Genomic DNA, 14,571 nt, shown 5'->3' on the forward strand with positions numbered 1-14,571 from the left:
AATGCCAATAGAATGGACAACCTGGAAGAAATGGACAAATTCTTAGAAAAGCACAACCTTCCGAGACTGAACCAGGAACAAATCGAAAATATAAACAGACCAATCACAAGCACTGAAATTGAGGCTGTGATTAAAAATCTTCCAACAAAAAAAAGCCCAGGACCAGATGGCTTCACAGGCGAATTCTATCAATCATTTAGAGAAGAGCTGACACCTATCCTTCTCAAACTCTTCCAAAATATAGCAGAGTGAGGAAACTCTCAAACTTATTCTACGAGGCCACCATCACCCTGATACCAAAACCATGCACAGATGTCACAAAGAAAGAAAACTACAGGCCAGTATCACTGATGCACATACATGTAAGAATCCTCAATGAAATACTAGCAAACAGAATCCAACAGCACATTAAAAGGACCATACACCATGATCAAGTGGGGTTTATCCCAGGAATGCAAGGATTTTTCAGTATATGCAAATCAATCAATGTGATAAAGCATATTAACAAATGGAAGAAAAACCATATGATCATCTCAATAGATGCAGAGAAAGCTTTCGACAAAATTCAACACCCATTTAAGATAAAAACTCTCCAGAAAGTAGGCACAGAGGGAACTTACCTCAACATAATAAAGGTCATATATGACAAACTCACAGCCAACTTCATTCTCAATGGTGAAAAACTGAAACCATTTCCACTAAGATCAGGAACAACACAAGGCTGTCCACTCTCACCATTATTATTCAACATAGTTCTGGAAGTTTTAGCCACAGCAATCAGAGACGAAAAAGAAATAAAAGTAATTCCAATCAGAAAAGGAGAAGTAAAGCTGTCACTGTTTGCAGATGACATGATACTATACATAGAGAATCCTAAAGATGCTATCAGAAAACTACTACAGCTAATCAATGAATTTGGTAAAGTAGCAGGATACAAAATTAATGCATAGAAATCTCATGCATTCTTATACTCTAATGATGACAAATCTGAACGAGAATTTAAGGAAACACTCCCATTTACCACTGCAACAAAAAGAATAAAATACCTAGGAATAAACCTACCTAAGGAGACAAAAGACCTGTATGCAGAAAACTATAAGACACTGATGAAAGAAATTAAAGATGATACAAATGGAGAGAGATACCATGTTTTTGGATTGGAAGAATCAACATTGTGAAAATGACTATACTACCCAAAGCAATCTACAGATTCAATGTAATCCCTATCAAACTACCAATGGCATTTTTCACAGAACTCGAACAAAAACTTTCACAATTTGTATGGAAACACAAAAGACCCCGAATAGCCAAAGCAATCTTGAGAAAGAAAAACGGAACTGGAGGAATCAGGCTCCCTGACTTCAGACTATACTACAAAGCTAGAGTAATCAAAACAGTATGGTACTGGCAAAAAACCAGAAATATAGATCAACGGAACAAGATAGAAAGCCCAGAGATAACACACGCACATATGGTCACCTTATCTTTGATAAAGCAGGCAAGAATATACAATGGAGAAAAGACAGCCTCTTCAATGAGTGATGCTGGAAAAACTGGACAGCTACATGTAAAAGAATAAAATTAGGGCTTCCCTGGTGGCGCAGTGGTTGGGAGTCTGCCTGCCGATGCAGGTGACACGGGTTCGTGCCCCGGTCCGGGAGGATCCCATGTGCCGCGGAGTGGCTGGGCCCGTGGGCCGTGGCCGCTGGGCCTGCGCGTCCGGAGCCTGTGCTCTGCGACGGGAGAGGCCACAACGGTGAGAGGCTCGCATACCGCCAAAAAAAAATAAATAAATAAATAAAATTAGAACACTCCCTAACACCATACACAAAAATAAACTCAAAACTGATTGCAGACCTAAATGTAAGGCCAGACACTATAAAACTCTTAGAGGAAAACATAGGCAGAACACTCTATGACATAAATCACAGCAAGATCCTTTTTTACCCACTTCCTAGAGAAAGGGAAATAAAAACAAAAATAAATAAATGGGACCTAAGGAAACTTAAAAGCTTTTGTACAGCAAAGGAAACCATAAAAAAGATGAAAAGACAACCCTCTGAATGGGAGAAAATATTTGCAAACAAAGCAACTGAGTAAGGAATAATCTCTAAAATACACAAGCAGCTCATGCAGCTCAATATCCAAAAATCAAACAACCCAATCTAGAAATGGGCAGAAGACCTAAATAGACATTTCTCCAAAGAAGATATACAGATTGCTAACAAACACATGAAAGGATGCTCAACATCACTAATCATTAGAGAAATGCAAATCAAAACTACAATGAGGTATCACCTCACACCAGTCCGAATGGCCATCATTTAAAAATCTACAAACAATAAATGCTGGGGAGGGTGTAGGGAAAAGGGTACCCTCTTGCACTGTTAATGGTAATGTAAACTGATACCCCACTACGGAAAACTGTATGTAGGTTCCTTAAAAAACTCAAAATAGAACTACCATATGACCCTCTAATTCCACTACTGGGCATATGCCCTGAGACAACCATAATTCAAAAAGAGTCATGTACCACAATGTTCACTGCAGCTCTGTTTACAATAGCCAGGACATGGAAGCAACCTAAGTGTACATCAACAGATGAATGGATAAAGAAGATGTGGCACGTATATATACAATGGAATATTACTCAGCCATAAAAAGAAACTAAATTGAGTTATTTGTAGTGAGGTGGATGGACCTAGCGTCTGTCATACAGAGTGAAGTAAGTCAGAAAGAGTAAAACAAATACCGTATGCTAACACATATATATGGAATCTAAAGGTTCTCAAGACCTTAGAGGCAGGACAGGGATAAAGACGTAGACATAGAGAATGGACTTGAGGACATGGGGAGAGGGAAGGGTAAGCTGATACCAAGTGAGAGAGTGGCATGGACATATATACACCACCAAATGTAAAACAGATAGCTAGTGGGAAGCAGCCTCATAGCACAGGGAGATCAGCTCATGCTTTGTGCCCACCTAGAGGGGTGGGGTAGGGATGGTTGAAGGCAGACACAAGAGGGAGGGGATATATGTATACATATAGAGGATTCACTTTGTTATACAGCAGCAACTAGCACAACAGTGTAAAGCAATTATACTCCGATAAAGATGTTTTAAAAAATAGTAGTATCTCAATAAATAGGGAAAAGATGAATTTTCTAATAAATGTTGTTAGAATAACCTGACAGTTTTACAGAAATCATTAAAACTGGATCCAGGGACTTCCCTCGTGGCGCAGTGGTTAAGAATCCGCCTGCCAATGCAGGGGACACAGGTTCGAGCCCTGGTCCGGGAAGATCCCACATGCTGCCAAGCAACTAAGCCCGTGCGCCACAACTACTGAGCCTGCGCTCTAGAGCCCGCAAGCCACAACTACTGAGCCCGCATGCTGCAACTAGTTAAGCCCACGTGCCTAGAGCCCGTGCTCCACAACAAGAGAAGCCACCGAAGTGAGAAACCCGAGCACCGCAATGAAGAATAGCCCCTGCTCACTGCAACTAGAGAAAGCCGTGCGTAGAAATGAAGACCCAATGTAGCCAAAATAAAAATTTTAAAAACTGGATCCATTCCTCCAATCAATATGAAAAGATGTTCCATTAGAGAAATGCAAACTGAAACTATACTGATACATATTTCTAACCTATGAGGTTGGCAAATACCCAAATGTTTGACAACTTTCTCTAATGGCAGTCTCATACATTACTGGTATATACTACTTACCTATGAAGGGGAATTTGGCAGTATCTAGCAAACTTGCATGTGCATTTACCTTTTGACACAGCAATTCCACTTCTAGGAATCTTCCAAAGTGAAACAGGCAAAAATACAAAGAGCACGAAGCTGTTCACTGCAGCACCCGCTGTAATAGCAAAAGACTGGAAATAATCCAAATGTCCGTCAATAGGGGGAAAGGCTGAATAAACCATGGTACATCAACATGGTTGCTGTGAAGAGAAATGAGGACTAGCTCTATATACTCTTACAGAATTATCTCCAGGATACATTAAGTGAAAAAGATACAGGAAAACCGTATACACTATTCTTTTATTTATCTAAGGGCGGGCTTTGAAAATATATATGCTTATGTTTAAAACAAACTTTAAAAAACTATTAAAAAAACTTCCCTTCTGAGAGCGAGAAAATAGGATGAACAGGGGACAGAAGCCAGATTTCTCTGAATATTTTTTTTAACATCTAACTTTGAATCATGTAAACACTCTGATAATTATAAAGCAAAATTAAAATTTAAAAATCCTTAGAAGACTGAAAATGAAACATGATCCTGTACATTCAAGTGACTTTAAAACATAGCAACTTGACTGTATAACCCTAGTGAAATATATACCTAAATATACAAAAAGAACTGAGGGAGGAAAATTTTTAAACGTTTTTACTAATATTATTAATGGTAATGTAGAAATTGTTATTGTGAGACTACTGTGTGTGACTCTTGTATAAAACAAATGCATTATAGTTAGCATCACTGAGAAGTAGGATTTTCAGCATATAATAAAGGAAATACACAAATGTAAGATCACTGAAGTTGAATTTTAAAAATGTAGTCCTAGATCTGAAGTATCAATTTCCAGAATATGATGAATGCAATTAACATATACTTACTTCTTAGCTCTGTTCACTGAACAAACAATGATCAAACCAGTAGAAATGAACAGCGCTAATGCCAAGATTACTCTCTATGTGTATTATAGTCTATATAATACCACTTCTGAAAAAGTAAACAAAGCTCTTTAGAAAAACGGCTAATTTCGGGTCTGAGGAAGGAAATATACACAATAAACCTGGAATATCTTACCATCAGAAAACCAAAGACTACTTAAATGCTAGTTTAAAATGAGACAATGGGGCTTCCCTGGTGGCGCAGTGGTTGAGAGTCCGCCTGCCGATGCAGGGAACACGGGTTCCTGCCCCGGTCTGGGAAGATCCCATGTGCCGCAGAGCGGCTAGGTCCGTGAGCCACGGCCGCTGAGCCTGCGCGTCCGGAGCCTGTGCTCCGTAACGGGAGAGGCCCGCGTACCACAAAAAAAAAAAAAAAAAAAAAAAAGAGAGAGACAATGAGTATCAATAAGGGTAATAACTACAATGGATTACAATACATAAAAAAATCCATGTTTATGTTAATATTAAAAAAAAAACATCAATCATTTTTAAAAGACATTAGAGTGACTTCCCTGGTGGTCAAGTGGTAAAGAATCTGCCTTCCAATGCAGGGGACACGGGTTTGATCCCTGGTCAGGGAACTAAGATCCCACATGCCACGGGGCAACTAAGCCCGTGCTCCACAACTACGGAGCTCACTCGCCTCAACTAGAGAGCCTGCATGCTGCAAAATACAGAGCCCACGTGCCCTGAATCCTGTGCACCAGAACTAGAGAGAGAAAACCTGCATGCCACAACTAGAGAGAAGTCTGCACACCCCAGCAAAGAGCCCATGAGCCACAATAAAAGATCCTGCATGCCGCAACTAAGACCCGACACAGCCACAAATAAATAATAATAAATCAATCTTTAAAATAATAATAAATAAAAGACATTAGAGAATCAATTCATTATCCAAATGAACCAAGCGTTTTACTGTTTTTCCTGTATGTATTAGATGTCAGGGTAACCAAATACTTAAGGTAAGTTCTCTTTTTGAAAGTATTATGGCTAATAGATAAATAAATCTATAATTAATTAATAGATCTAGCTAATGATCACCAATGGCTGCCAACATCACCAGGAGAGATAAAGTACTCAGCATGTATCAAGTAGTACTGTAAGGAGAAAAAAAAGTGTATGAGAATCAAATGTGAATCTGATCAAGCCTCTACATCCAGGGTTGATTTCATCATCTGTGCAATCATCCAGGGCTCTGTACTCAGAAAGACCCCATCTTTGGTTTAATGTTCTGCTGTCCCCATCTTGAAATTTGAACAACGGCCCCATATTCTCATTTTGCACTGGGCTCTGCAAACTATGTAGCCAATCCTTGTCTACATTTGACTACCAATTTATATGAAATAAGTGTAGTGAAGAAAAACATGGCTACACCAAATGTAAGACCGAAAACCATAAAACTCCTAGAAGAAAAAGTCGGCAGAACACTCTTTGGCATACATCATAGCAATATTTTTGGGGATCTGTCTCCTAAGGCATAGGAAACAAAAGCAAAAAATAAACAATTGGGACCTAATTAAAGGAAACCATTGACAAAACAAAAAGACAACCTACTGAATGAGAGAAATTATTCGCAAATGATATGACTGACAAGACATGAGAATCCAAAATATAAAACAGCTCATACAACTCAATATCAAAAAAACAAACAACTCAAATAAAACATGGGCAGAAGACCTGAACAGACATTTTTCCAAAGAAGACTTAGAGATGGCCAACAGGCACATGAAAAGATACTCAACATCACTAATCATGAGAGAAATGTAAATCAAAACTACAATAAAGATATCCTCACACCTGTCAGAATGGCTATCATCAAAATGACCACAAATAACAAATGCTCGAGAGGATGTGGAGAAAGGGGAACCCTAGTACCCTGCTGGAGGAAATGTAAACTGGTTCAGCCAGGACGGAAAATGGTATGGAAATTGCTCAAAAGAACGAAAACAGAACTACCATATGATCAAGCAATTCCACTCCTGGGTACATATCCAAAGAAAATGAAAAGACTAATTCAAAAAGATACATGCACCCCGATGTTCTGCTCAGCATTATTTACAATAGCCAAGATATGGAAGCAGCCTAGGTGTCCATCAACAGATGAATGGATAAAGAAGATCACACACACACACACACACACACACACACACACACACACACAGACTGGAATACTACTCAGCCATAAAAAAGAATGAAATTTTGCCATTTGCAACAACACTGATGGACCTGGAGGGTATTATTCCTAGAGAAATAAGTCAGACAAATACTATATGCTATCACTTATATGTGGAATCTAAAAAATAAATAAATGAATGAATATAACAGAAACAAACTTACACATACAGAGAACAAACTAATGGTTACCAGTGGGAAGAGGGAAGCAGGGGACGGCACAATAGGGGTAGGGGATAAAGAGGTACAAACTACTATGTATAAAATAAGTAAGTTACAATGATATACTGTACAGCACAGGGAATACAGCCAATATTTTATATTAACTTTAAATGTTGTATAAGCTATAAAAATACTATGTAGTACACCTTAAGCGAATATATTATTATAAATAACTTTACTTCAATAAAATAATTAATTAGAAGTTTAACTATTAAAAAAAAAGATGTCTACAAATTCTTTGATACTTCTCCCTTCAACAGGGGGAGACTAATTCCTCCACTGCAGTCCCAGCTTACAGTTTGAATGCAATCTCATGATAGACCCCTAGCCATAACCACTCAACAAGCCACTCTTGAATTCATTACCCACAGAAACTGTGTGAGGTAAAGTTAATTATTATTTTAAGCTGCTAAATTTGAGGCAACTTATTATACAGGAATATATAACTAAGACAAGAAAAAACAGAAGATATGTTAAATGACAGCATGGGTATGCAATCAGCAAAATTTCAACTGTGGGAAACTCTATAAGAAAATAACCTCATACCTTCAACCAAAAAATTTTAAAGAAATAAAAGTTCACATCACAGTGATATTTTTGGATCCGGATTTAAGCAAACCATTAAAAAAGCTATAGAACAATTAAAATATGTAGATACTGATTGGATATTTGATATTAAGAAATTATTCATTTTTAAGGTGGTATAATGATGGTATTATCATTATGTTTTTTAAAAGGGAATCTGTGGGCTTCCCTGCTGGCGCAGTGGTTGGGGGTCCGCCTGCCGATGCAGGGGGCGCCTGTTCGTGCCCTGGTCCGGGAGGGTCCCGCGTGCCGCGGGGCGGCTGGGCCCGTGGGCCATGGCCGCTGGGCCTGCGCGTCCCGAGCCTGTGCTCCGCGACGGGGGTGGGGTGGGGGTGGCGCGTACCGCAATTAAAACAACAAAAAAAAGGGAATCTGTGACTTCTAAAGATATATACTAAAATATTTACCAATGTTATGTCTGGAATTCACTTCAAAATGCTATGGAAGAAAGGCAATTGGTGAGGAAAAGGAAATAAGAGTGGCCATGAGTTGATAATTATCAAAGCTGGGTGGTGGGAACATGGAAGTTCATTATAAAATTCTCTATTTTTTATAGGCTTAAAATTTTCCATAATAAAGTGATAAAAAAGTATGCACTTGCATCAACATGCATAAACAAATACCACACTATGACATTTAAGAGTGGGCTAATAAAACCAAATAATTACAAGCAAGATGAAGACCATAAGGATTTGAATGTTTTATTGTCTAAAATAAAGTAAATAATTTTTATGTGTCAAAACTAAAATCCAGACTACACATTACTAACTAATGCATCTATTTATGGAACTACTCTGGCTTGCAATTGATATCTTTGGCACATATTACTTGATCTAATATTCCAAAATAACCTCAAAAGTATTAGGCCTTCTTTTTAATTGTTTGATTCAAATCATAGTCATATTTAAACACCAGATGGACTTTCTTCTTCACCTATTCCATGTTAGAAAAAGAGTGTAAATTAACACCTTATAATGACTCACGATAGACTTTTATCATCCACATAGAAAAGCAGTGAAGAGAAGGTTATGCTAACCATTTGATGGTAAAAGAGACATAAACAGATGCTATTCACAAGTCTCAGTGTGCGAATGGCAATTACCACCTGTTCTGCTTCATCTATTAGTGCTATGCATGAAAAAGAAGCCAAGAGACAGAAAAATCATGCAGACACTAATTTTTTACTGCAACAATGGTATTTTAAATTCTTTCATTAAAAACATACACAATACATAGTTATAACAGGGTAACTACATAACTAACCTGGACTGAGACCAGATGACTAGCACAGTTCACAAAGGTCTCACCTCCATTCTCTTTTTTCCTGTACAAAAAGGAGGAAGGGGTTGTTTGCTTTATGCAGATGCCTTAGGAAAAGAATCAATCCAGAAATGCCTCATTATTTTTCATTCCTACCAACTCAAAATTTGTCATAACTCATGGCTTGAGCCTGGCTGGAGGTATCATTAACATGATAAAGAAAAGGCTTGATCAGGTACAAAATTGTAAAGGTGGGTTTGATTTTAGCTATGATAAAACAAAAACACTCCTCAAAGCTGTATACAGATTTTTAAAAACCTTAAGAGAAAGAAAATATTCCAACATATAACAGAAATACTGGGTCTGGATGATAGGACTACGGCTCCATCTCTCTTCCTCCCTTTTCTTTCTGAGTTTTAAGATCTTTAAAAAGAATTTTTAAAATCTTTAAAAGACATATATTAGCAAAGGGACAAGTTAACAGATGCCCCTTACTTAAAATGTTTTATTCATTAAATCAACTGCAGAAACTATGTACTTAAAATCTGTGCCTAAAGTATATGTTTCCATAAAAAATATAATTCAGACTGGCCTCCTCTCAGTGTAAACTACTGACATGTTATTACAAATAAGACTATACATTTTTCTACCAATATGTCACAAAAATACTAAGCATAATCAGTTCCCTGTCTCAGGAAAACCACAGGTTTCTATTAACGCTAACAAAAAAAGAAAACAAGTTTACTTACTGCCAGGTATTATGTTTCAATGACCACTTGTCATTTAATAACAATAACAACAACAATAATAATAAATACAGATGAAGATAAACTAAGAGAAAAACAAACAATGGAAGAGAAAGCAAAACAAAAAATCTCAACAGTTGCACACAGGAATATTAAATTTTCCTTAAATGTTTTGTTAAAAAATGAAAAAGGATAAAAATCACCAGGTGTGTTTATAAAACTACTATGATAGTCTCTCAGTCTTCAAACATGGGCCATATTTATTTTACCTGAAGTCATAAACACCACCTTCTCCTAGAGAGACTGTGTAGGTATAAACTCAGAGATCCAGCATTAGCTCTAGATAATGCTCTAGATAGAATATAGCACTCCTTTCCTGATGAGGGGACACCCATCTTTCAGATAAACTACCCAGGTCATATAGAGTCATGAGTAATGAAATCTCTTGGTTTGGGCTCTTACCTACACATAGTCTTGACACCTCAGTTATGTGTGACTAGCTGCTTGGGAAAAGAGAGAAGGGAGGAGCCAAGTGCTCTAGCACAGGAAATTCAGGGGAATTAATAGTACCAAAGGTGTTTCTATTATGTTCCCAGCTCAAAGGTAAAGTTTTAGAGATCCCTTTGGCTTACAGATCCTCTTTATTTTTATTTATTTTATTTTATTTTTTGCGGTAGGTGGGCCTCTCACTGTTGTGGCCTCTCCCGTTGCGGAGCACAGGCCCCAGACACGCAGGCTCAGCGGCCATGGTTCACAGGCCCAGCCGCTCCGCGGCATGTGGGATCTTCCCGGACCAGGGCACGAACCCGTGTCCCCTGCATCGGCAGGCGGACTCTCAACCACTGCGCCACCAGGGAAGCCCCAGATCCTCTTTAAATTGAGTATTTGGATAGGCTAGCAGGCTGCGCTTCCATTTACTTTATACAGAGGATGAACCCATGAAATTGGAAGGCAGTGTGCAGTTTTACTGGTTATTCTCACAAATTGTTAGATCTAAAACACTTGATCATAAAACTGGAAATGGCTACATTACTAGCAACTTCACTAGCCCTTCAACCAACCATTCCCACTATTTAAAACCTTTCCACAATAGTACTAGGGACCTGCTAGCAATAATCGTACTGAGAGTGCTTCTTCAAACATATATTTCTATGACCAAACAAGAAATATAATTAGGGGAATATACCTCCAAGAATATAGAGGAGTATAAAAATGAAGGGCAAAGTTTTAGACAGATTTTCTCAACTTCTTTCTATACCCCTTGCTGATGGAACCAAGTCCACTGTTCCAGAGAAGATACATAATTATTTACATTCTTATCACAGTTTTTATGATAAGTTTTTGAGGACCAACAAAATACAGTAGAATTTTAGAGAGTAACCAATCAGAAATACTCAGAGGTCTTGAAACTGTACCTGGCACGATACTTGAAGATCTATAAAACATGAGCTTCATACAGGTTTACAGATAGACAGATGGGAAGAACAGATCTAAAGTTAGAGATATCAACTGATCACGTGACATAAATGTGACACTTGGGCTGCCTCTCAAAGATTATGAATGTCATAGGTGGTCATGGGACAACAGAAGTGTATAACTGATCTGGGAAGTAGGGCCACCAGAAAGCTCTATATCAAGACACTTGCTACTTGGGCAAAAGGGAGAGGGAAATGAAAAAATGAAGTTCAATGACTATAACTATATACAATAACACAAATGAATCTGAAAATGTGCACAAAAGTAACAGGAAACAAAAGACAGCATAGTGGATGATTCCAGGAAAAACTGATTTTTGGTGCTAGAACCCAGAAGAGTAGTTACCCTTCTGGCAAGAGCACAGTGACTAGAAGGGCCACAAAGGGAACTCCTAGGATGTTAATAATTCTGTTTCTTGAACTGCATGCTGATTATGCAACGTTTTCACTTTGTAAAACTACAGTTGACCCTTCAACATGTTTGAACTGGTGCAGGTTTACTTATACACAGATTTTTTTCAAAAGTAATACTAAAATACTACACAATCTGCAGTTGATTGGCTCCATCGTTGGATGAATCCATGGATATAGACAGTTGACTATAAGTCATATGGAGATTTTCAACTGTGCAGAGGGTAGGCGCCTATAACTCCCACGTTGTTCAAGGGTCAACTGTAATCTGTCTGTATACTTATGATTTGTGTACTTTTTTATATATGTGTTAAATGTCAATAAAAAGTTTACTTAAAAAAAAAAAGAAATGATGTCCAGATTACCACTATTACATCAAATGATCACAGAAAGATGTCCTATGACAGGAAGGATCAGCAGGAAATATACTTAAAGGACAACATCAGATCAAGGAAGGGTAAACTCTTGACAATTGTTATTAAAACCAATTCGCGTCCTGCTCTGGATATGTACCACCATTAGAAAACTACTGTATGGAGTTCTTCCTCAGGTTCACTGTGACCTTAAGAGTATTAAAGCACCATGGTGCATGTAGGTCAGAGCTTAAAGTTCACACTAACTGGATGTATCATTTTGATCAGAGGCTGTGACTATAATTCACCCACCTTCAGGTACTTTTAGATTAGACTTCTCACTGAGTCCTTGTTATTAGTCATAAAAATCATAAATATTATATTATAAAATAGTCTAAAAGAAAGATGCATTTATACAGTAAGTAAAATCATTTATGTTTTAAATACTAAGGGTTTTAATGTATCTGAAATATTTTGAGATTTTTAAGAATAAAAGCTCAGTAAGTTATTAGTTGAATTTATTACATATTTGAACATGAACAAAAACACATGAAAAGATTCACCCTCAAATGTAAACATTCTATGTACAATGGACCCTAACAAAAAACTGGTTATATAAAAATCAGAGACTTAGGGTTTGGAAAAATACAGACATTTAAAAAATATTACATAGTACATACTTTTTTAGAATTTAGTAACTATCAGAATTTCCACCTGTTTTTCCATATCCACCCTTATCTCTGCCTGTATAACTGCAGTCAAACTCCCCACCCCACAGGCAGCAACTACAGCCCTAATCTGTGCTGAATTTAGTCATCCCCCTGGACCCTAATGTCTCCATCATTTGGTACGCCATCATCACTGCTTTTACCAAATAGCAAGCGCCTATCAGAGATGAATCTGGCTAACCCACTCCCATCTATTTTAAGTCACAGCATCCCAATAGGACAGAATATTTGCCCTCCTTTGGATCCCATCTCTAGTTGTCTATCACAACATTAATGCATTCATAACCTTTTTCTCAAGACTATTGCCCACAGTCTCTTAACATAGCTCACCTGTTACGGTGTTCAGTCCTCTCTGACTCTAGATTCATATCGAGCAATTGCAAAACCAATGAGGCAGTGTCTCATTAACCTAGGATGTTAAGGTTTAAATTTCATGGACTATTTGATAATGTATCCAAATAGTAAAAAAGAAACCCACTATAACATTAATAGAACTAGCAATCATTGCTTCACAGGATCAAGGGTGCCCTCTGATTTGGAGGCTGAATGGAGCTTCAGTTTTATTTGATACTGAGCAACTCAGGAATACATACCTTTCTTTAAAGATGGTACCACAGAAATGCCTCTCCCAGTCTCCTAATTAATACTGTGTAAAATGCACATTTATCTCAATACCAACCTAATTCTTTTTTTTCAACTGAGCATATCTTTGAGTTTAGGTCTGTTCTTGCCTTTGCAGAAACAGGAATCTTTTTTAGCCAAAGAGAGTATCAAGGAACTGGAAAAAAAAAACAACAGCAAAATGATTCATTTTCTATAGTCTTTAAAGAAAGAATTCTCCCCTGAGTTTACCTGTGAAAAGCCAATGAATTTCAACTGAATTAAGAGATGAGAATAGAATATAAGATAGTTCTTTTATAAATATAAGAGAGATTTAACTCCACTGTGTATACACATCCAGTGAAGTTTTATGCATTCCCTTCTAAATACTAGCCCTAGGTAAACAAAGAATCATAGGTGGAAATACACCATGTTTAGCCACAGTTCATTAACAGAATAAAGCAGAAAATTGTTAGGTAATTTACAACATAAAGTGTACTGATGATAAAACTGCAATAAAGTAACACTAGTGAGGTTTATACTTTTTTACCAGGGAGCTTAGTTGTAAACATTTGCATTAAACTACTGCCCTCTAAAATCTAACCAACCACACAAAAATCATCTTTTGTGACAATAAAATCGTGAAGAATTTGTACTCCATGGCTCCTTATCTTGGTGGTTTTCAGAGTAAGACATGACCTGTGTTAAGTAGCTTCACTGATTTCTCCATCTTGAATAACTGCCAGTTCTGGAACTTCATTCATCCTCAAAACCTCTGCATAGAGCAAATAATCATGTAGGCTTCTGGGAAGTGGCAACTGACAGATAAAACTGTTAGATCGTAGGTGCTCTGGTTTTAGACTGGACCGAATTTCCAAACGACAAAGGTGGGTCAGGGATGGAATAGAGGCTGGAGAAACAAACAGAAAAAGGAAGATTAAAATGTTTGAACCAGAAAGATATAACAGTACATTAAGGTAAATGCCCTTTTTTCCCCACGTCTGCGTAGTAGAAGAGAAGTGATATGTTACTTAGACTTACTTTTGAAAATAGATTACTTGGGCCAGGATGACCAAAATAAACTTTATTTATTTATTCTTTTTTACAGCCTTCACTGGGTTCTTCTTCCTCCGATTTCTGGCCACAAATTCCAAAGTCAGTACCCAGGGCCATATAAAACTAAATGTTCAAATTCTAAATTTCTGCCAATACCAGTTCGGACTTAAGAAATGGGTGATCTAACTTTAGAAATGATAGAAGCACACAGTAGCAAACGTTACTTCCCTCTTACTCTCATTGCAAATAGTCTCCAGGCCTACCACATTCAAGTGAATA

At 37.5% G+C, this 14,571-nt stretch overlaps 1 protein-coding gene across 2 annotated transcripts in view; it reads right to left on the reverse strand.

Annotated features, from left to right (window-relative positions):
* Positions 1 to 12,474: 12,474 nt before the first annotated feature.
* The window catches only part of ASB3 (ankyrin repeat and SOCS box containing 3), a 93,778-nt gene continuing 91,681 nt past the window's right edge, over positions 12,475 to 14,571 (reverse strand). For both annotated transcript variants that reach the window (XM_082672500.1, XM_082672499.1), the window contains one exon: positions 12,475 to 14,146. In XM_082672500.1, the coding sequence (XP_082528626.1) occupies positions 13,941 to 14,146 (206 nt within the window). In that variant the 3' untranslated portion in view covers positions 12,475 to 13,940. The remainder of the gene's footprint in view (positions 14,147 to 14,571) is intronic.

The sequence above is a fragment of the Grampus griseus genome, assembly GCF_964374135.1.
Source record: "Grampus griseus genome assembly, chromosome: 15".
Classification (NCBI taxonomy): Eukaryota; Metazoa; Chordata; class Mammalia; order Artiodactyla; family Delphinidae; genus Grampus; species Grampus griseus.